Genomic DNA, 25,409 nt, shown 5'->3' with positions numbered 1-25,409 from the left:
TTGTGCCATGACTGGTCCCTAGCCAACAATGCTTTCACTTTGGTTTGCCAAAGAACAAATAAGGTAAAAGGAGGAGAAGGTAATGTGAGATCATTAAAATGCAGCTTTTGACACATCCTTCAAAGACAAATAAGTTAGACAGGCCCAAACTCCTAGCTGGAAAAGGAGAAAAACCATCTCATAGCTGCCACTGAACCACATACAACCTGGTTCTGTGGATAGGGCATAAAGCTTGCTCTTACATCTCACAGTTGGCAAGGACAGTACGAAAACCATCTTGAGGGTAAGGTTCTCAAAAGAACCTTCATCAAAAGGGTTGAAGTCATTTTTTTGTTAAGACACATGAAAGATTCCATCTAGACATTAGAGAGTGCATCAGTGGCCTCTCTAGCTCAAAACACCTGATCATTTTGTCAATATAAAAACCTGAACCAATAACTGGAACTTTGACAAATTGGAGTGCATTTGAAAGAACTGCTCTATAGCCCTTGATGGTAAAAACTAAGCATTGATTTTCTTCAAAGAAGATAAAAGCAGCCACTACACTCAAAGAGGGACAGCTAGATTTGACATTTTCTTACTGCACCAATTGTGAAAGATTCTCCACTAAGCATCATAGACATTGGATAGACCTTGAGCATCTCCTGTCTTGAACGATACACTTGGCAACCTGGCATAGAGATCATTTGAGATGAGCCAATGATAAAGGTGAGAATGTGTGGACTGTTATGCAGAAGAGAATCCCTGTGCTGTGGCAGGAGCTTCCTTCTCTGGTCTACCAGTAGGCTGAGATAATCACTGAACCATGATTGCTGGTACCACAGAGGGGCTATCAAAATAAGCTGACCAGTAGAGGTCCTTACTTTCTGAAGTACTTTTGGGATCATCCCACTTCAGGCTTAAAGCATCCAGTACCAAGGCCTTCTGGTTAAGAAATGGGGAAACATAAAATGGGAGCTTGTTGTTTAGCCTCAGCACAAACAAGTCCTGGTGCTCCAAAGTCTGGACAGGGAATCTGTCATGGAGTTTTGTAGAGCCATTCCTTGTGAACCATATTTCATTTCCATGACAGACTGTCCACCAAAATGTTCTTTTTGCCAGGAATGTGGTGAACTCAGAGAGGAATCCCTTCCTTGGTTGCCTAGTGATGTAGGTTCCAAACCTCCATGTGTGCCTCCTTGTCTCCTCAGGTATGCTACCACTGACATGTTGTTGGAAGAGATCATCATACAGTGATCTTTTATTATGTCAATGCACCCCTGAAGGGCTAAGAAGAAAATGGGGCCTGAAGAATCAATTCTTCTAGTTTCAAATGAGTGCCTCATGATTAATTTCATGCATCTGCCAACAGAATTGGGGTTCAGAACATGTATAGAGGGTCTGTCATGTTGCCTGCCCACGATTATGTAAGTCAAAAACAAAGGAATTGGTTAGAAGCCATGTATATATGTTGAACCTCGCAGCTATAGTGGTCCTGTTCATAATTGTTATGAGAGCCAGCTTTGTTGGGTGTCAAAAATCACAGGTGGATGTTGAAAGCTTTGTTCAAGAACAAAGGACCCTTATTGGCATTGTAAATCTCACCACACTGACAGATGGATGGATCATTATCTACTACCTTGAATAGAACAGGGTAGAATCGATATCCAATCAGAATTGACAGAGGGTGTGGTCACCATTTCAATCCGAATTTAATTGAGTAATTTTTAGACTAGAAACCTCAGTAACTGTGAAACATCATGCCAGAAAGTTAATGCAATAACTCAGGGAAAGCCACTTGTAAATTGGCAGGAAAACTTAGGAGATTCTAAGGAAAGACAAAGCTTCGAAAAGGTCAGTAAGTTATTTGCTTGATTGTTGCAGAATATTATGGCATTGTAATTGTTATTATGTGCAGTATGTATACTTCATTAATAGAATCATTATTATGTAGAATTACCTTTGTAGTGTTTAATTTGCATGCGTGTTTGAGAAATGAGCTATGATTATATGAAGAGTCATGTAGATTGCTAGCTCATGGTTAGAATTAATGTTGTCATTTGCTATCTGGTTACTTCATAGTAAACTAGTGCATTTATTCATGTGATATTCTATATTTTGCAACTGTTGAATTGAATTGTAACTTTGGAAAATGGTTGTAGTGTGTAAAATTAGTTAATATGGATATTTGAATATTTGTGTACACTTGTGGGAGTATAATGTACAGAAATGCATCTGATTGCTGTGATATTGTCCAGTATAATGAGATTAAGAATATATATACTGATGTGACACAATTTATTGATGATTGTATGATAAGTAGTTGATACTGTGCTTTTATTAAGATGTTGATTACCATACAAGAATGTATAGGTATTTCGATGTGCATGAATGCATGACCAAAAAATGTAACAGCCTTTATCTGATGATTGATTGTTGGTTAAGTGTGAGACGAGATGGCTAAGGAAACAGGCTATCATCTTTGTGTTTTCACAGGAAGCTTTTAGGGGACAGACTTCCAGTGTGGTTCAGTCCCAAGTCTCTAGGAGAGAGACGGAAGAGAGACTAGTGAAGTCGATTGTGAATCGAAGGCTAGTAGGAAAGCAGATTCAAAAAGGAAGAGGAAAAGGGCTCAAGGAGGAGGAATTGGAGAAGGAGCAGTCTAGGAGAAGGAGTTAGGAGGGAAGTCAGAAGGAGAGAAGAAATTGGTGGGATAGGAGAGATACAGATGAGTAGAAAACAAGGATGGGGGAAAAGCGATCTCACACTATAAATCAAAGGATGCAATAGGCTATCACTTCATCGAAAAGGAAGAAGAGTGATTGGGAAATTATTATCATTTAAATATTGAATTGTATTAAATTGTTATTCTTTTGAATTTCACCTTTTGTGTTCTCAATAATTTAACTGTTGGCATTGCTGACAGGGGGCTCAGAGCCTTACCTCGCAGTATCACTAATTTCACTCCCTACAAAATCGAACCCTACCAAACACCACAGAGTCATACTAGAAACCAGTCCAATTTGTCCATGAAATCAGATCAAGGTAGAAACTATGACCTTGTTTGCCAGGAGAATCTGGAGAGGGTGCAAGTGCAGTCTGTTGAGGGGAACCAGGTCTGCTGTGGAGTTCAAAGTCCTCAGAAGAGAAATATGAGTGAACATAGTCTAGGCTCTCAGCTTCTCTAACTGAGGCAGTATCTAGTCTAGTCTAGGCTCTCAGCTCCTCTAACTGAGGCAGGATCTAGTCTACTCTGCCCCACAGGACACGAACTAATCCTCTGTTCATCAATAAATTCATCCCCATGTATGCAAAATCTTGGCTCAGTTTCTCTAGGTTGGAGGAAATGCACATTCTAGTAGTTACCAATTAAGAGCCAGATCTTGTCTGAGGTAATCTAACTGGCCATTGAAATACTAGAGGATCAGGATCCCCAGTGACTTTATGTGGATTTTAACTACACCCATGCCTCTGATGGATGCTCTGGATTAAGAAGCTGGGTCAAATGGCTGAGCACAAAACTGGAAGATGTTCCCAGCCAAGCAAACCATGGGGAAACTTTCTGAGAGGAGGAAAGATTGGGATTTTGAAGAATGCATCGAGAAGGTCAGTGGAGATCACCAAGTCACTGGGCCTTATGTAATTCTTGACTGAGGTTGTAGTATCCAGCTTGAAAGATTCCTCCTGCAAAACTCTTTTTTGGATGGAGAGATTGGGAATGAGGAAGATCTGGGAGTAGAAAACCAGAGACTGGTTGTTGAAACCCTCTCTACTGTGTGTCTTTATTTAATTGGTTCAGATTCAACTGGTGAACCACATGGGGGTCCACATAAGGGAAGGAAGTTCCTGGAACTTAAGCCAGTATTTTCCATGTATGATAGAGAGGACCCAATCATTGCTTGTTATGCTTATCCATGCCTCTGAAAAGAAGTATGGTCTGGCACCTATGTGAATTAATGTAAGAGGGACACACCACTGATGAGGGAGCAAGTCCATAGGGCTGACTCTCCTTGGAAAATGATGAAAGGCCTGCAAACTTCCTCCTTTGGTATCTTCAGTTACCTCTGGTAGTCCATAATTGCTAAGGCAGAGGGGTCAGTCAGGGTTGCTTTTTGGACTGGGACATCATGACTCTGAAGAACTTAGCTAATGGCCTTGAGGGCCTTGGAAGAAGACATCTTGCCCCTGATTTAATCTCCACTTTGTGGGAAGACATGGGCTAGGAGCAGATGCATGTGACCAGTAATGTTGGTCTATGAGGACATAAGAAGCCAAGCTGGGAATGAGACCTGAAAAGGGTTTCTATCTCCAGGGATAGCAGCCCTCAGAAGATTATTATTATCTCCAGTAAGACCTTGGAAAATGTCTAAAGTGGTATTCATTGAGAGGTGGAGAGTTATGTGAACCTCATAGCTAAAAGCAGATATCAAAGGTCTCAACAGAAATGGGGGACGATAACCTCTATGTCCGGCCCTTACCTAACCTTTGAGAAAGTTCCATAACCATGGGTGAATGGGAGAGCAAGAAGAGATATGTAGGAGGTGGCCCCAGAGAGTTTCTCCAAACTGGAGAGGATTTTTTTGTCCTCCAAATCTGAGGGTTTGGGACACAAATCCAGGGGAAGGAGATGGTAAACTTCATTAACCACCCTGCCAAAAGACCAAATCTCTTCTTCCTCCACCACCTGGAGCAAAAGCTGGGAGGAAGATAGGGATCAGAAGGGAGGGGAGCCACCTCAGTCTATTCTAAGTCAATTTCATGAGAGTCTACAAGGCTTGACAGTACATCATCATCAAACTTTTGCTCTTGTGAGACAGGAATCTGGGACTCTATGTCACTCTTATTGGAAGAAGATCTGTCAGTAAGGGGGAACACTGTCTAATAATTCCTCACATGGTGGCCTACTCTACAGGAGGGTGTGAGTACTTTTCAATCCTCTTGGGTCATTTGGAAGAAGAGTGCCTGCTACCCTTATTCAATCTCCACTATGTGGGGAACAAAGTCAGTTGTGGACTGGAAAATTGATCACTTCCATATGAAGCCAAGGGCCTGAAGCCCCTAGATGAATAAAAGGGAATGAAAAATCACCTCCCTGCATTTATTGACCCCACATCCTGTTGGGATTGGATAGGATAAGATGAAAGGGGGATGCTGATCCAATCCCTTTCACAGGTCAGGTGCCTGATCACTGAATCCTGAATCCCTTGTGAGATTCAATAGTAGTGTAGTGAGACGGAATCCCAACCCAATACCTATCCCTATATTGAGGAGGGTTCAATGACCAGTGACTGAAACTAAAAGACTCATGATGAATGACTGGTACCTAGTCACCCACCTTTGACCAGTGACCAGTCAATGACCAGTCAGGTGACACTGATCCATAGGTAGATCATCCTCACATGATAAAGACTTGAATCATTTGCTCATCCCTTACTGTGTGATTGAGGTGTTGCTCTTCCGTCATGGAGGGGCAAAACTATCTCTCTGCCCTATAGGATCAGTGCCACATGTCCCTCATGGGATACAACTCACTCTCCAACTGCCTATTTCTTCCTGTAAGAGGAGCAGTATGGCCTTATGCATCTCAAAAGATACAAAATCCAATTATGCTCTGTTACCTGAAGCCTAAGATACTGATATCTTGATTCCTGCCATTGATATCTTGTTCCCTGCCACTGATATCTTGTTCCCTGCCGTGGGTCTTAATGTCTCTAAGAGACTGATCTAGTCCTGCTCTGACCCCAGTGGACTCAGCAATGGATACCTTACTATATCCCTAGGAAGGGGCCCTATGGACATTATGAGTCTCCAAAGGAACTGATTGAGTCCTGTTCTGAGCCTAAATGGATCATTTACCAACTTCCTTGGGAAGGACTTGAGGGGCCCGAATTATCTAAAAAGCACTGAACCAATCCTTCACTGAGGGCTCAGTAATGGAAATACCTGAAAATTGTGATGAAAAATAGGAAGGTTCACTATTCATCCCTTTCGATGTACATCTATACTCAGAAAGGTCCCAGAACTCACCTGACCAGAGACAACAAACAGGAGAGCTATCTGTGTTTACACAACTGGTACATGCCAGGCAGGTGGAAATGGGATATGCAAGGGGCTTTCTTGTGCCCACATTTACAAACACTTTGTCACATAGACATTGTTGTAAAGAAAATACAAGCACAAATCTTGTATAATGAAAATAATGTATATTAATTTGCATGGAATCTAGACTGAACACCTGAACACAAATTAAAATTGCAATATTTCACCTGACCAGTGAGTTTCAATTTAAAATAAATCCAAACAACAACAACAACTGAAGTTCAATACAAAAATGTCAGTGACACTTGTCTGAGCACTGGAGAAGAAGATATCAAAATATCAACGTCAACTGACTACGTAAAACGTGTGCAAATAACTAAACACACGGTGTATGCAAGCTCGTGTGAGACCTTCTGTAAGCAGAACTGCAAAAATGTATAGAATATAATGCAACATTTTGGAGATTCTTAGCTCAACAAAATTAAGGTAAGGGAAGCCTCAAACCAGACTAGCAGGGAAAGGGAGACTAATACGTACCAAAAGATAAAAAACAAAATAATTCAAATGAACTTCATAGAAATAAGACACAACAAATGTATGTACAAACAATAGCCTCGTTAATCATTCCCATGATGGTAGCACAATATCATTTTTCTGATTAATAAGGATGACTTAAACACAGTCCTGTCTACATTAACTTTAACAGAAATTTTTAACTAATCTTCCTAGTACAATGTACTGGACTGACATGATAAGACAACAACCAACACTGACTAATACTTTTTACATGAGAAACTTCAAATTGTTATTGTTTGGGAAATTGTTTAAATATTTGAAGAAAAAAATGCTCATTTGATCTTCATCACTTCTGCAAAAACTAAAACAAATTACTCTTTTTACCTGAAAAAAAATAACCAGAAAATGCTGATTCATCAGTTTTCTTTTGAGGCAACTTAAACATTAATCACCAATTTAAATCATCAATTTTTTTTTAGGCAACTTAAATTTAAACACTAATTTAAATCAAATTCTCTTCAGGCAGCTTAAATTTAAACACTAATTTAAATCATCAATTTTTTTCAGGACTTAAATTTAAAACACTAATTTAAATCATCAATTTTTTTCAGGCAACTTAAATTTTAAACACTAATTTAAATCAAATTCTCTTCAAGCAACTTAAATTTTAAACACTAATTTAAATCAAATTCTCTTTAGGCAACTTAAATGTTAAACACTAATTTAAATCAAATTCTCTTCAGGCAACTTAAATTTAAACACTAATTTAAATCAAATTCTCTTCAAGCAACTTAAATTTTAAACAATAATTTAAATTAAATTCACTTCAGGCAACTTAAATTTTAAACACTAATTTAAATCAAATTCTCTTCAGGCAACTTAAATTTAAACACTAATTTAAATCAAATTCTCTTCAGGCAACTTAAATTTTAAACACTAATTTAAATCAAATTCTCTTCAAGCAACTTAAATTTTAAACACTAATTTAAATCAAATTCTCTTCAGGCAACTTAAATTTTAAACACTAATTTAAATCAAATTCTCTTCAGGCAACTTAAATTTAAACACTAATTTAAATCAAATTCTCTTCAGGCAACTTAAATTTTAAACAATAATTTAAAATAAATTCACTTCAGGCAACTTAAATTTTAAACACTAATTTAAATCAAATTCTCTTCAGGCAACTTAAATTTAAACACTAATTTAAATCAAATTCTCTTCAGGCAACTTAAATTTTAAACACTAATTTAAATCAAATTCTCTTCAAGCAACTTAAATTTTAAACACTAATTTAAATCAAATTCTCTTCAGGCAACTTAAATTTTAAACACTAATTTAAATCAAATTCTCTTCAGGCAATTTAAATTTAAATACTAATTTAAATCAAATTCTCTTCAGGCAACTTAAATTTAAACACTAATTTAAATCAAATTCTCTTCAGGCAACTTAAATTTTAAACACTAATTTAAATCAAATTCTTTTCAGGCAACTTAAATTTTAAACACTAATTTAAATCAAATTCTCTTCAGGCAACTTAAATTTAAACACTAATTTAAATCAAATTCTCTTCAGGCAACTTAAATTTAAACACTAATTTAAATCATCAATTTTTTTCAGGCAACTTAAATTTAAAACACTAATTTAAATCAAATTCTCTTCAAGCAACTTAAATTTTAAACACTAATTTAAATCAAATTCTCTTCAGGCAACTTAAATTTTAAACACTGATTTAAATCAAATTCTCTTCAGGCAACTTAAATTTAAACACTAATTTAAATCAAATTCTCTTCAGGCAACTTAAATTTTAAACACTAATTTAAATCAAATTCTCTTCAGGCAACTTAAATTTTAAACAATAATTTAAATTAAATTCACTTCAGGCAACTTAAATTTTAAACACTAATTTAAATCAAATTCTCTTCAGGCAACTTAAATTTAAACACTAATTTAAATCAAATTCTCTTCAGGCAACTTAAATTTTAAACACTAATTTAAATCAAATTCTCTTCAGGCAACTTAAATTTTAAACACTAATTTAAATCAAATTCTCTTCAGGCAATTTAAATTTAAATACTAATTTAAATCAAATTCTCTTCAGGCAACTTAAATTTAAACACTAATTTAAATCAAATTCTCTTCAGGCAACTTAAATTTTAAACACTAATTTAAATCAAATTCTTTTCAGGCAACTTAAATTTTAAACACTAATTTAAATCAAATTCTCTTCAGGCAACTTAAATTTAAACACTAATTTAAATCAAATTCTCTTCAGGCAACTTAAATTTAAACACTAATTTAAATCATCAATTTTTTTCAGGCAACTTAAATTTAAAACACTAATTTAAATCAAATTCTCTTCAAGCAACTTAAATTTTAAACACTAATTTAAATCAAATTCTCTTCAGGCAACTTAAATTTTAAACACTGATTTAAATCAAATTCTCTTCAGGCAACTTAAATTTAAACACTAATTTAAATCAAATTCTCTTCAGGCAACTTAAATTTTAAACACTAATTTAAATCAAATTCTCTTCAAGCAACTTAAATTTTAAACACTAATTTAAATCAAATTCTCTTCAGGCAACTTAAATTTTAAACACTGATTTAAATCAAATTCTCTTCAGGCAACTTAAATTTAAACACTAATTTAAATCAAATTCTCTTCAGGCAACTTAAATTTTAAACACTGATTTAAATCAAATTCTCTTCAGGCAACTTAAATTTAAACACTAATTTAAATCAAATTCTCTTCAGGCAACTTAAATTTAAACACTAATTTAAATCAAATTCTCTTCAGGCAACTTAAATTTAAACACTAATTTAAATCAAATTCTCTTCAAGCAGCTTAAATTTTAAACACTAATTTAAATCAAATTCTCTTGAAGCAGCTTAAATTTTAAACACTAATTTAAATCAAATTCTCTTCAAGCAACTTAAATTTTAAACACTAATTTAAATCAAATTCTCTTCAGGCAACTTAAATTTTAAACATTAATTTAAATCAAATTCTCTTCAGGCAACTTAAATTTAAATACTAATTTAAATCAAATTCTCTTCAGGCAACTTAAATTTAAACACTAACTTAAATCAAATTCTCTTCAAGCAACTTAAATTTTAAACACTAATTTAAATCAAATTCTCTTCAGGCAACTTAAATTTTAAACACTAATTTAAATCAAATTCTCTTCAGGCAACTTAAATTTAACCACTAATTTAAATCAAATTCTCTTCAGGCAACTTAAATTTAAACACTAATTTAAATCAAATTCTCTTCAGGCAACTTAAATTTAAACACTAATTTAAATCAAATTCTCTTCAAGCAGCTTAAATTTAAACACTAATTTAAATCAAATTCTCTTCAGGCAACTTAAATTTAAACACTAATTTAAATCAAATTCTCTTCAGGGAACTTAAATTTTAAACACTAATTTAAATCAAATTCTCTTCAGGCAACTTAAATGTTAAACACTAATTTAAATCAAATTCTCTTCAGGCAACTTAAATTTAAACACTAATTTAAATCAAATTCTCTTCAAGCAGCTTAAATTTTAAACACTAATTTAAATCAAATTCTCTTCAGGCAACTTAAATTTAAACACTAATTTAAATCAAATTCTCTTCAGGCAACTTAAATTTAAACACTAATTTAAATCAAATTCTCTTCAGGCAACTTAAATTTAAACACTAATTTAAATCAAATTCTCTTCAGGCAACTTAAATTTAAACACTAATTTAAATCAAATTCTCTTCAGGCAACTTAAATTTAAACACTAATTTAAATCAAATTCTCTTCAAGCAGCTTAAATTTTAAAGACTAATTTAAATCAAATTCTCTTCAAGCAACTTAAATTTAAACACTAATTTAAATCAAATTCTCTTCAGGCAACTTAAATTTAAACACTAATTTAAATCAAATTCTCTTCAAGCAACTTAAATTTAAACACTAATTTAAATCAAATTCTCTTCAAGCAGCTTAAATTTTAAACACTAATTTAAATCAAATTCTCTTCAGGCAACTTAAATTTAAACACTAATTTCAATCAAATTCTCTTCAGGTAACTTAAATTTAAACACTAATTTAAATCAAATTCTCTTCAGGCAACTTAAATTTAAACACTAATTTAAATCAAATTCTCTTCAAGCAGCTTAAATTTTAAAGACTAATTTAAATCAAATTCTCTTCAAGCAACTTAAATTTAAACACTAATTTAAATCAAATTCTCTTCAAGCAGCTTAAATTTTAAACACCAATTTAGATAAAAGATTGTAATGCACCTCTACCATAATTTGAGCAATTCTGAAGACTTGTGAAATAAATGATAACTCTGATGGAGAATATCTTTATTTGATCCAATCAGTGATGGATCTAGAGTATACCGCCTCTATGATAGTGTTGTCATTCCAACCCCCAAGATATTTTAAATGTGGATCCATAATTTATGAGAAATGGTGAGAATATTGAAACATGCTATACAAGCAATTTATAGCCAAGCAGGAGTATGCACATCTATCTATCTATCTATATATATATATATATATATATATATATATATATATATATATATATATATATATATATATATATATATATATATATATATATATATATATATATATATATATATATATATATATATATATGTCATTCTAAGCAAGCCTTCAGCACAAATTGATATATCAAAAGAAGTCTAACTTAGGAAGCATATAAAGTGAAACAAAATAGAAAAATGGCCTCCAAATAACTAATTTACATCCATGTATATGCAAACAAATGTACAATAGTGAATTGTATACCAAAAGTACACCCATCAAGGCTTTTAATTTTTCATTAAAATAAATGGTAGATGAAATAATGGCTTGGATTTCCAATACTGTGTCATTTATTTCAGTAGGTATAAATTTTTGTGGTTGCACCACAATTACTGTATATACTTACTACAAACAGCACAGGCCCAGATCTGCTGTTGCATAATGTACCAATGGATCTGGGTCTATGAAGTTCGTTATCAGTAATCATCCGAATAACACAGATGCTGATATGTTCTTGCATCATGTGATAGCAGATCTGGGTCAACTTTTTAACATTTGGTGAGAAAAAAAGAAGAGCATGAAAGGAATTGGTCCCTAACAGAAAAAGTCATATCTCTATTTTTCCTTAAATTCACACTGAAATAGTGATGTCTGCCCTGATAGGTGCACAATAAATCACCTCTATCATCCGCATTTCTGCATGTAGCCAGACACTCCTTCTCTGATTTAAATCTATTGCTGTTGCCATCACAACCTCCATACCAAAACCTGTCACATAGCCCAGTTACACTATTGTAGTACCACATGACCTTCAGGTCATGCCGACATGGGCCCGTGTCTTTAGGCAGCTCGCAAGCACCTGCTGTTGAGAAGTGCCCAGTAGCATTAGCAAAGCACACAATTGTACAATAAAAATACATATATTATAAAATGTCATTTCCCTAGACATGTATTCTTAAAACTTTAAATCTGGAACTTACATTCATGCTCAAAACCTGCAAATGGAATATAATACAGAGTGTATCTGTATAAATAAAGTCAAATCTGCAAGGAGAGAAACTAAACATGAGGATGTCCTGAGAGTTACGGTTTTCCATCTGTGTTCCAAGAAAAGTTACAAAATGGCTACATGAGTTTAACTTTTAGACAGAGTTGGAGCTTGGTTGTTAAAGTGTTTTTAAAAAAAGAGCATGCGATTATCGATCAATGCACTAATGATGACTAGACTAATGATACGAGTCATGGGATTCTGTGATTTGTGTAATTTTTTCCGTTTCTATTGCTATAATGCAACCTTTTGCAGAAAGCAATAGAAAGAACTCAGATCTGTCATGGCATAATGAGACAGCAGACCTGTCATGGCATAATGCAGATATATCATGGCAGAGTGATCTGACATATCTATCACATATGGCATAATAATACAGCACGTTATGTTATAATGCTATAGCAGATCTATCATGGCATAGTGATCTGGCAGACCTATCATGGCATAATGACATGGCAGATCTATCATGGCATAATAATATGGCAGACCTATCATGGCATATTGATATGGCAGATCTACTATGGCATAATGATATGCACATCTATCATGGCATAATGACACGGCAGATCTAACATGGCATAGTCATCTGGCAGATCTATTGTGGCATAATAATATGGCAGACCTATCATGGCATAGTGATCTGGCAGATCTATTATGGCATAATGATATGGCAGATCTATCATGGCATAATGATATGGCAGATCTACCATGGCATAATAATATGCATATCTATCATGGCATAGTGATCTGGCAGACCTATCATGGTATACTAATATGCCAGATCTATCATGGCATAGTGATATGGCAGATCTATTATGGTATAGTGATATGGCAGATCTGTCATGGCATATCTATCATTGCATAATGACATGGCAGACCAGCTTCTTCTACCTATGTTATAAAGCACTCAAGAAACTACTCAGCATAAGTGCAGACTCAAACTCTAATTACTTTTGTCATAGGTGTCGAGCAAGGTCAATTTATTACTAATTCAATTACCTACATCACAGGTGTCAGGCAAGGACAGTTTGGTACTAACTGCATTACCTTTGTCATAGGTGTCAAGCAAGGACAGTTTAGTACTAACTGAATAAGCTTTGTCATAGGTGTCAAGCAAAGACAGTTTGGTACTAATTGAATTACCTTTGTCATAGGTGTCAAGCAAGGACAGTCTGGTGTTAACTGAATTACCTTTGTCACAGGTGTCAAGCAAGGACAGTTTAGTACTATATAAATTACCTTTGTCATATGTGTCGAGCAAGGACAGTTTGGTACTAACTGAAATACCTTTGTTATTGGTGTTAAGCAATAATACCTTGCAATCAAATGAATTACCTTTGTCATAGGTGTCAAGCAAAAACAGTTTGGTACCAATCAAATTACCCATCATAGGTGTCAAGCAAGGACAGTCTGGTGCTAATTGAATTCCCCTTGTCATAGGTGTCAAAGAAGGACAGTTTGTTACTAACTAAATAACCTTTGTCATAGGTGTCAAACAAGGACAGCTTGGAACTAATTGATTTCCCCTCATCATATGCATCACTCAAGCACAGTTTGGTACCTAATGAATTACCCATGTCATAGGTGTCAGGCAAGTATAGTTTGGTGGAAACAGAATTGCCTTTGTCATAGGTGGCAATTGAGAATAGTTCGGTACTAATAGAATTACCTTATATATGTAAACAAATCATCATCATCATCATTATATTGCTCAAATTATTACAAAATAAACAAGACGTATTTAGCAGACATCTGTATCACAGTGAAATCTTTTGTATTTCAATTAGTGTATTTACTGTAATCTAAATTTCATTTAGAGTGTGCACTCATGTTGAAAAGTTTTGTTAATGTGGGGGCAGGCTTTAATCTACTGGCAAATTGTACAACCACAGGTCTGGCTAAAGTTTCAGTAAATTTCTCAAAAGTTTCGTAAAATTGAGATTTTACATGCTCTTGCTTATTCTATTTGTGTCAAGAGTGGGTTTATTTGTGTAACACAGATATCATAATGATGAAGAAAAACAATCATATTTAAAGTTTATGTAAATTCTCTATTCCTCAGAGATAAAACGAGACTGAATATTGCGAGAGACTAGAATTAAGACAACTTGTTTAATCCTCAATGTCTGCTAAATGTTCAGTGAAAACTAGAAATGTTAAATCAAGTGATAAGAAATACATTTTAAAATCTCAATTCATTTTTTAAAAATTGAGACATTTAGTGAAAGTCAGGGGGCAAGATCTATGTCATGTTTACCCCGACCCAGAGTAGCCCAGTTTGAAACATGTATAATCAAGGTAATTCTGACGGGTCATTGTTTGATGTCGAACATTGCCAAAGGCTAGCACTAATCCGTTACGTAAGACTGTTGTGGCTAGAATCGAAAAACCAGACATCGGAGTTGCGAGGCGCCCGATAGCCAGTATCACCTAGGTGTCGAAATGTTCCCAGATCAAAAGAAATTGCCTGAAGAAGTGGGAGTGTCCTAACTTCTTTCCCCTGCAAACAGAAAGACAGGTTGAACTGGCCGCTAAGACAATTGGACAGGGGCACAGCGCCACCCAATCAGAATCGAGATGGGGGGAGACCTTGATTTGGGTAGAATGATATCCCTGCGTTTTCCGGCAAAAGTTAGTTCGCTGAGAGAAATTACCCAGAGAAGAGGTTAGCGTAACTCCGAATAGCCATTCGTTATTGGCGGGAAAATCTTAGAGCGGGAAATTCTAAGTACAGAAAGCTTCAAAAGGTCAGTAGATATTTGTTCGGTCTTTGTGGAATGCGACTGCATTTTAATTGTAGGTCGTATGTATACTTTATTATTACTAGAATCGTAGTACGAAGAATTACTTTGTTTTGTTAATATGTTTGCATATTTTGAAGAAATGAGTTGATATTTGTAAAGAATTATATAGCTTGCCAGCCATCGTAAGAGTTAATATTGTAATTTACTATGTGGGTATTTTATAGTAGACTAACACATATGTTCATATGATTATAGATTTTGCCATTGTTGAATATTAGTAAAATACAGACATGCGTCTGATTTGGTCAGATTGTAGTACGATGAGATTAAATATATATGTGTATATACTGACGTGACGCAATGTATTGATGTCTGTATAACAATTCGCTGATACTGTGTTATTACGCCGTTGTTTACCCTGCAAGAAGTGTGTGGGAATTTCGATGTGTATGCATGCGTGGCCGAAACAGTGACAGCTATCTGATGGTTAATTGTTGTTATAGTGTGAGGTGAGGTTCGATAAAACATTTGTTAATGCCTTGTGGTTTTTCACAGGAAGCTTTGAGGGACAGACCAGTTGAGAGATGGAGGAAAGGAGGGAAGAAGAGGGAGAAGTTGAAGTCTGGGAGCGGAATTGGAGGAGGAGATAATAGAGAGGGAAAGGAGAAGAAAGGAGAAGCTGGAGTCTGGAGTGAAGCTGGAGGAGATAGTAGAGAGGGAAATGGAGACAAAGGAGGAGTTAGAGGAGCGGAAAGAAGGAAGGAATCAGCGGGAAGAAATAGATGAGTAGATGCAAGGACAGGGGGAAAATCGAACTCACACTGTAAATCACGGGATGAATTAGGCTGTCACTTGGTTGAGGGAAAGACGAGTGATTGGAAGTTATCGTTTTAAATTATCACATTTATTAAATTGTTATTGATTGAATTTCATCTTCGTGTTCTCTATAATTTAACCGTCGGCATTTCTGACTGGGGGCTCAGAGCTGTAAATCTACATCATCACTAATTTAACTTTCTAACCTAACGAGCCAGGGTGGAACTTTCAATTTAATTTAATTAAATTATATTGGGAGAACCCCACCCCAATACGACAGAACGTCACAATCTATACTGTCTCCAGTGTGGCAAATGTTATACTCTGGAAAATGAGGCATTCTTGAACAGTACTGAAACATAATTCAAGTTTCTCTATAACTAAGATTAATTAACTTTGAATTGTACTATAATGTATAGACCTAGGATTTTGCTATTGGAAAACTGCATACACAGAACCAAGAGATGTTCTACACTCTATGCAAATGTTTGATGGCAAGTCAGTCTATGTCATGCCCTCTACCAAATACAAATTATCTGTAGTTCTGTCACTGATAATACTAACTTCAGCTGACACTACTGGGTGAGAAAAAAGAAAACAACTAATATATTAAATTAGCCTTGAAAATTGCTGAACTCAGTAGCAGAAAGGTTGAAACAATAAGATTAAGTGGTTTCAGTGCATTCATATTAAACCAATAGGTACATACTTAATACTGATATGACAGGAGTAGGTACATACTTCATACTGATATGACAGAAAAGCAGGTACATACTTCATACTGATATGACAGGAGTAGGTACATACTTCATACTGATATGACAGGAGTAGGTACAGACTCTTACTGACATGGCGCAGGAGCAGGTACAAATTCTTATTTATATGACAGAGGAGCAGGTACAAAATTCTTACTGATATGACAGAGGAGCAGGTACATACTTTATACTGGCATGACAGAGGAGCAGGTACATAATTTGAAGCTTAGTTTGTATCCTATACATGCACAAGACTCATCTAATAAACATGACTGAAATTAAATAATTTACTTTTATCACACTATCACAGTAAACTATCATTATTTAATTTGTAATAGCTTTAGATGGGTCAGAGGGTTTATATTTTGAGGTTGTTTTTCTTTCTATACTATAGGGCAGAATAGTACAAGATTTTTAATTTTATCACACTCACATGCAGAAAACTAACACTAATTAATTTCTAATAGCTTTAGAAGAACCGGACAATTTGTATATTTATGTCATTTTTATTTCTGTAGCATAGGGCAGAATAGTATTAACTCTGTTCACTACATTTAGAAGTCAAATACAAGTTCATAAACTTAGTGGGACCTATTAGCAATAATGTGCATTGTAAAGGGCCCCTATTTACTACAAATTGATCCTAAGGGCATTAAACAGTGGAACTTGTGTTTAAAGATGGGCATTCAGGGGCCATAACTCTTCTCAATGATACTCAACAATTTGATCCTTTAGACCTTAAACAGAGGAACTTGAGTTGGGAATTTGAAAAAGATGGACACTCAGGGGCCATAACTCCTCTAATGCTGTGTAATGCTTGAAATCTGACACCTTCAATAACTCATCAATGCAAGCAACATTTTGTGTAAAGATATGAATTTGATCAACAAGGGTTATAACTCTGTCCATAATGTACATATCTGAAAGCCATATATGCCAGGGTGGTTTTGAAGAAGTCACTTAAAGGTTATCTATTACTAGCAAAGAGAGTTCTATTTGATGGCAGATTCCTGTCACTTCCATGGTAATGCAAAGCTTTTATGCCAGGAAGTACTGTGCCAAGATTGGTTGAAATTGGTCTGGCATTTATGGAGAAGCTGAAAATAGCAGTTGTTGATGGACACTGGCCAGATGCCAGACAGCACAAAGAGGTCCAGACTTAATAGCCAGGTGAGCTAAAAGTTACCATGCCAGTTACAATGACCTTGACCATCATGGTTTCAGAATCAACAAAGAGCTGTAGCTATGTCCCCCTCCCATCTTGCACCATTAAGTTGGTCAGGGTGGTTTTAGCATGGGAGTGGGGTGAGGAAATAAAGGTTGATGACAATGCTGCAACAAAATGGACTTGACATTAAAATGCCATTAATTCTAATTGAAGAAATTGCATAAAGCATATATAGAACCATGTGATAAGCAATAAAGTGAAAAAAACACACCAAAAAGTCTGCAGCTAAATTCCTGAGTTCAAGACCAACACTTCATAAAGGCACACTAACATGGAGACATATTAACACTAATAAGCTTAAGTAAATGCAGAAGTTGGCCAAGGTGCAGAAAACTAATGAAAAAATCAGTGTAGCCTCTCTCATCTAAACTCCTTGGAGGACAGGAAAAATGTTCAGATAAAAAGATGCATTAGTTTGGATTATACCCCATAAATATGTGTATTGTGGTTTAGGTTATATCCTCTTAAATCTGTGTTTTGTGGTTTGGGTTATACCCCTTAAATGTGTTTTGTGGTTTGGGTTATACCCCATAAATATGTGTTTTGTGGTTTGGGTTATACCCCTTAAATCTGTGTTTTGTGGTTTGGGTTATACCCCATAAATCTGTGTTTTGTGGTTTGGGTTATACCCCTTAAATCTGTGTTTTGTGGTTTGGGTTATACCCCATAAATATGTGTTTTATGGTTTAGATTATACTCCCTTAAATCTGTTTTTTGTGGTTTGGGTTATATCCTTTAAATCTGTGTTTGGTGGTTTGGGTTATACCCCTTAAATCTGTGTTTTATGGTTTAGATTATACTCCCTTAAATCTGTTTTGTGGCTTATGTTAGAGACCATAAATATGTGTTTGTAGTTTGGATTATACCCCATAAATGCGTGTTCTGTAGTTTGGGTTATATCCCTTAAATCTGTGTTTTGTGTTTTTGGGTTATACCCCTTAAATCTGTGACTGGTGGTTTGGGTTATAACCCTTAAACCTATGTTTTGGGTTTTGGGTTATATCCCTAAAATCTGTGTTTTGTTGTTTGGATTATACCCAATAAATATGTGTTTGGTGGTTTGGGTTATACCCCTTAAATCTGTGTTTTGTTGTTTGGATTATACTCCTGAAATCTTTGTGTTTTGTGTTATACCCCTAAAACCTGTACTTGGTGGTTTGGGTTATACCCCTTAAATCAGTATTTTGTGTTTTGGGTTATACCCCTTAAATCTGTATTTTGTGTTTTGGGTTTTACCATTTAAATCTATGCTTTATGTTTTGTGTTATACCCCTTAAATCTGTGTTTTGTGTTATACCCCTTAAATCTGTGTTTGGTGGTTTAGGTTATGCCTCTTAAATCTTTATTTTGTGTTCTGGGTTATACCATTTAAATCTATGTTTTATGTTATACCCCTTAAACCTGTGTTTGGTGGTTTGGGTTATACCCCTTAAATCTGTGTTTGGTGGTTTGGGTTATGCCTCTTAAATCTGTGTTTGGTTTGTTTGGGTTATACCCCTTGAATCTGTGTTTGGTGGTTTGGATTATACCCCATAAATATGTATTTTGTGGTTTGGATTATACTCCTGAAATCTTTGTTTTGTGTTTTGTGTTATACCCCTTAAATCTGTGTTTGGTGGTTTGGGTTATACCTCTTAAATCTGTATTTGGTAGTTTAGGTTATGCCTCTTAAATCTGTATTTTTTGTTTTGTGTTTTGTGTTATACCAATAAAATGTGTTCTGTGGTTTGGGTTATACTCCTTAAATATGTGTTTTATGTTTGGGTTATACTCCTTAGATATGTGTTTTGTGTGGTTTGGGTTATACCCTTTACATGTGTTTTGTGTTATACCCCTTAAATCTGTATTTTGTGTTCTGGGTTATACCAATTAAATATATGTTAGGTGGTTTGGGTTATACACCTTAAACCTGTGTTTTGTGGTTTGGCTTAGATCCCTTCATGGTTCCCAGGCTTTTTTGAAGATAAATTTCCAGGTCATTTCCAGGGTTTTTCCAGAATGAAATTTCAATTTTCTCAAGGTTCACATATGACCATTACTGAATGGAATTAAAGAACATTTTAGATTATAAAACATGCACTTTCTAAATGTAAAGATGGTTCTCTTTCAAGACTCTCCAAAACATCTAAGCCAGGAAAGATGATAATGTACAAAACCACAAAATGTATCACACAAAACAAGTTTGATTATATTCCTTTAAATTGGCATGTAAAGTCATTTCAATGTACAAAAAAATATTCAAACTTTATTTTGCTGACATGCATTATGTTGCTAAGTGGGAACAACATAATGAACATACATTAGTTTTGTTTTCAAACCTTTAATTCTAAAGAATTCTATAGCAATATATATATAAACATTTCCTATTACAGTATAAAAAAAAACAATAAAAGCAAATTAGAATCTAGTCTTGTAACAAAGAGAGTTATAACCCTGAATTTATGTGCCAATAAAATCCCAAGCAAAATGTTTCAAGCAACCTAATCTCCTTAAGAAGATCTGGTTAAAAATCCATCATTTAAAAAACATTTTCAAATTTTGACAAAAGACCTTCAAAATTATATCTTGTTGTATAAACAAGGACTTAATTTTCTGTAAAATCATCTTGTCTTCTTGTAATTTGTTAAACCAGTCCCCTAACCTGTATTGATACAGTAGCTCAAATCGTTTATTCACATATAATATAAGGGATGACAATAACTCATTTCAGCTCTTAGATTAAAAAATTTGGACCACAAATTTGGATTAAAACGAATAGCAGTCCATTGCATATAAAAAATTTGGAACTTGCCATCACCATGCAGTAGCAACATATGGTAGTCGATTTCCAGCAGGCATAGAAAATTTAAAGTTATGTTATATCGACTTATACCTGCATGAAATGGGTAGAAAAATGATTTATTTTCTCAGAAATGGCAAGTATTATAATCGTTATGTCTTTATTCTGCTGACAGACTAGACAAATCTATGGCATTGATGAAACCTGGTTCATTACTCGCTATTTGCATCACTTCACAAATCTCAAACGACAACATCGCAAGTTCATTAGTTACGTCATATCAACAATCAACTCCATTTTAATGTTGTAGAGAAATTCAATTACATTAAATGAAAGTCAGATACTTTTTGCAAAAACCAGCAATCTGGCCAGTCTGATTTATCAAGCAGACAGCACATAGCAACGTGGTAGTTCCGTGATATAACAAAACTCCAGAAGTTGTTCTCGGAATATATAAATATGGAAAACTTTGTGTTCTTTCATTTTTGTATTTTGATTACAACCAGTATATGACTTTCATTTAATATTTTTTTCTTTTCTCTAAAATATTTGAAAATGTGGGTTGTTAGATTGTGTACTCATGCGACTAGCAATGCAAATCGCGAGTACCAGGTCACATTTCATCAACTCTGATTTTAATATTCACAAGTTCTGAGAAAATAAGTAATTCTCATATCCATTTCATGCAGGTATCACTCGATATAATGTTTAAAATTTGCTAGTCCATCCAGAAAGTGACTACGCTTTGCCGACACACTGTTTCCTCTTGTGTTGCTAGAGTGGTTTTCATAGCTTCCACATAAGGAAAGATATGGATATCAAGCTGACTTTGAAAATAAAAGTCTACTAGATGAATCTAATCCACTGACCATTTGGATTGACTCAGCATATATGTTTATTGCAAGCACCCAAATAATCCATACTGCACCCTCTAAATAATCTGGTTAGAACTCGATAAATTTAACTCACGATCAGTTTAGTTATGACTCAGTTACATACTTGTTTCAGGCATCAAGTGGTGGCAAAAAATTCCTGGGTTTTTCCCTACTTTCATCAATATTTGCGAAATTCCAGGACTTTACATGGTCGGGGAAAAAAATATAATTTCTCATAACTTTTTCCCGATTTCCTGGTAGCGTGGGAACCCTGCCCCTTATATCTGTGTTTAGTGGTTTGGGTTATACCCCTTAAATCCGTTTTGTGGCTTGGGTAATATGAAACCCCTTATATCTGTGTTTTGTGGTTTGGGTTATACCCCTTATATCTGTGCATTGCAGTTTGGGTAATACCCATTAAATGTTTTGTGGTATGGGTAATACCTCTTATATCTGTGTTTTGTGGTGTAGGTAATACCCCTTGTGGGTTATACTCCTTAAATCTGTGTTTTGTGGTGTGGGTAATACCCCTTAAATCCATGTTTTGTAGTATGGGTTATACCCCTTAAATCTGTGTTTTGTGGTGTGGGTTATACCCCTTAAATCCATGTTTTGTAGTGTGGGTAATACCCCTTAAATCTGTGTTTTGTGGTGTGGGTTATATCCCTTAAATCTGTGGTTTGTGGTGTGGGTTATACCCCTTAAATCTGTAGTTTTTGTGATTTGGGTTATATCCCTTAAATCTGTAGTTTTTGTGATTTGGGTTATACCCCTTAAATCTGTGGTTTTTGTGATTTGGGTTATATCCCTTAAATCTGTAGTTTTTGTGATTTGGGTTATACCCCTTAAATCTGTAGTTTTTGTGATTTGGGTTATATCCCTTAAATCTGTAGTTTTTGTGATTTGGGTTATATCCCTTAAATCTGTAGTTTTTGTGATTTGGGTTATATCCCTTAAATCTGTAGTTTTGTGATTTGGGTTATATCCCTTAAATTCTGTGGTTTTTGTGATTTGGGTTATAGCCCATAAATCTGTAGTTTTTGTGATTTGGGTCATATCCCTTAAGTCTGTAGTTTTTGTGATCTGGGTTATATCCCTTAAATCTGTAGTTTTTGTGATTTGGGTTATATCCCTTAAATTCTGTGGTTTTTGTGATTTGGGTTATAGCCCTTAAATCTGTAGTTTTTGTGATTTGGGTTATATCCCTTAAATCTGTAGTTTTTGTGATTTGGGTTATATCCCTTAAGTCTGTGGTTTTTGTGATTTGGGTTATAGCCCTTAAATCTGTAGTTTTTGTGATTTGGGTTATATCCCTTAAATCTGTAGTTTTTGTGATTTGGGTTATATCCCTTAAATTCTGTGGTTTTTGTGATTTGGGTTATAGCCCTTAAATCTGTAGTTTTTGTGATTTGGGTTATATCCCTTAAGTCTGTGGTTTTTGTGATTTGGGTTATAGCCCTTAAATCTGTAGTTTTTGTGATTTGGGTTATATCCCTTAAATCTGTAGTTTGTGGTTTTAGTTATAGCCCTTAAATCTGTGTGTTTCGGGAACATAGTACTTGTATTGATCTGGATAAGGCTATAATTATGAATAATATATAATATATCATTTCCGTGTTTTCATTTTTTAATCACTAGTAGCTGTCTTTGCTATGAAATTATATCTCTTTCATGCATGCAGATAATGGTGATAAAAGACTGACATCATTCATCTAGAGCCTCCTTTTATCTGCTTCTCTTTTCATCTAATTCTACCTTTTTTTGAAATAAAGTTTATGCACTGAAAAATGCAGGGTGGGTAGTAGGGTGCAGTTGAGAATATGCAAACATTTTCAAAACATTAATTTTTATCTTTATTTTCTTTTCCATTCTTTTCCATTACAATATTCCAATTATTTCATTTTATATTAGCATTGTTCCTAAGTTATGTTGAGCTATTGCTAATACAGTTTTATATGGTATACATCCTAAATAGTATTTACCCTAAACTTCAGTGAGTGCTATTTTGTTAATATTAAGGAGGAAATCATGGAAGAAATTAAACATTATATAACAAAACAATTAGTGACTTTGGATTTTGGTTTATACAAGGACTTTTTAAACTCCAGAAATGATTTCTACCTCAACCCATAACCTTGGTGAATATCATTTTTCTAGAGTTATTAAATCCTTGTGCAGTAAAACCTGTCTTGAAGGACACAATGCTAAATACTGAAGAAATGACATTTGTGCCCGATTTATGCAACCACTGATAATTTGCTTTTATATTTGTTCCATCACTAAAATTCACTCTTCTTTATTTACTGACTGATTAGTAACAATAATCTAAAACAGAATAAAAGGTAAAAAGTATGGTTATCACTACAATATAAAAATTCTTCAATCATTTTTAAAGAAAACCTTCTCAACGGGTGGGCTAGGGTAATTTCTCCTCCGTTAGTGTTACAAATACCTACTAGTTGCAGGCTCAATGTAGAAGCCACTATCAGAATCTGTTGGGCTAACAACATCCTCACAGCCCAGGTTGTTTTCACCCTGGGCAGGGGTAGTGCCATCTGGGCAACACCCAAAGACCGACTCCTCACAGAATGTGTCTACGTCTCCTGACCCAGCCACTACCTCGCAGCCCTTGCCATCTTCACCTGAAATGCATGAGAATTTTCATCAAGATCCAATCTGAGTGATTATAAGATAAAACTCATAAAATGAGCTGATTAAAATTACCATCTATGCCCCAGGTCTTTTAACACCCTAAGTTCTGGGACAATCATGGTCACTAATCTTCCATTTGACCCTAATGTCTGGACACTTTAAATAAGATCAGTGGGAGTCTTCATTAAGAAACAGAAAGGTAGTTTTGATTTAAGATAGCACCCAGAACACATGCATCTGTCACATGAAATACTAGCACATTATTTATAAAAGAACGAAAATAGCTGCCATTTTTAGATTGTTAATGAAAACATTTCCATGAGTATTTTTGTGGAAAAAATATTGGAAATCAAGATTTAAAGTTGTATATTATTTATGGTTATTATCTGCAAGAAAATATAAATAAATATGTGGGAGAACATTTGTAGTGGTTGAGGCAATTAGTTTTGTTTTGAAATTAACTGTGATAAAATGGATATACATAAATCTGTTCCCAAATGCCATTTAACCGAATGTTGAAAATAATTTGAATCCTTTCGATGCAAGCCCTATTGTGATATATTTAGATTAGTCCATTGTAAATTGTATTTTGATACTTTATCAAAATTGTAACATATAATATAAGAATATATTGAATGTATTTGTTCCTTGGTGGGGGGGGAGGCCTGGGCCTGATGTCCCGCTTGCCAAAGGAAAGTGAAGCATCTCTCATAGCCTCTCCTTTCCAGGTGTAGGGATTGCCGCAGGACCACTGTCTCGCTCTGCTGGGCAAGAGGTTACTTGCATATGGCCTCTCCTACACTATTGTGTCCACAGCAGCACCTTCACATGGGGCCCCCTGTTTTCACAGAGCCTGCTGTGTGGCGCGACCGGGTGCCCAGTGGTATAACTAGGTGGGCAGACTGGGCTCGTTAGCCTTGGCAGGCAACCAGTCTAAGAGAAGGGAAACTCTGACTCCAAACCTGGGCAGATGAAGCTTGTTAGCCTTGTCAGGCAGTTCGTCTAGGAGAAGGAAACTCTGATTCAAAAGCCACCAAGTCCCATCCATTGGATGATGGCTCCACTGCCTTGTTGATATCTTTGGGAGAAGTAAAGGCTACGGGAGTAAACCCAGACAGAAAATCCAGAGTGGACCCCCCAAGGTGGTTGGGTGTCGACTACGACTTCCTTCCAGCAGCTCCTGCATCCAAACTGGTGCCAAATGTCATGCTCAGCATTCCTTTGGACCCCACCAGCAAGGATGAGAGGGGCATCCTGACGTCTGGGCAGCCCAGGATTTCCAGACTCCATGCCCAGGCTTGTGCCCTGGAGAGGACACTCCAGTCTCACTACTGGGTGAGCAAACAACATAGAAGCTGACAGTTAATGGGTTATAAGTCCCACCGATTGGCGTAGGGAAAGGGCACCATGGTCAGCTTTGACAGTGGGATTGATCATCGTGTCCCACT

General features: G+C 35.1%; 1 protein-coding gene across 2 annotated transcripts in view; it reads right to left on the bottom strand.

Moving 5' to 3' along the window:
- The window catches only part of LOC149804337 (papilin-like), a 469,456-nt gene that overhangs the window by 92,295 nt on the left and 351,752 nt on the right, over positions 1-25,409 (bottom strand). For both annotated transcript variants that reach the window (XM_089939015.1, XM_089939025.1), the window contains exons 17-18: positions 23,766-23,951; positions 11,744-11,926 (exon numbers count right to left, since the gene is read on the bottom strand). In XM_089939015.1, the coding sequence (XP_089795141.1) occupies positions 11,744-11,926; positions 23,766-23,951 (369 nt within the window). The remainder of the gene's footprint in view (positions 1-11,743; positions 11,927-23,765; positions 23,952-25,409) is intronic.

Source organism: Sinohyriopsis cumingii, chromosome 2 (assembly GCF_028554795.1).
Source record: "Sinohyriopsis cumingii isolate HCF-2022 chromosome 2, ASM2855479v2, whole genome shotgun sequence".
Classification (NCBI taxonomy): domain Eukaryota; kingdom Metazoa; phylum Mollusca; class Bivalvia; order Unionida; family Unionidae; genus Sinohyriopsis; species Sinohyriopsis cumingii.
This window is presented reverse-complemented; position numbering and strand designations above follow the sequence as displayed.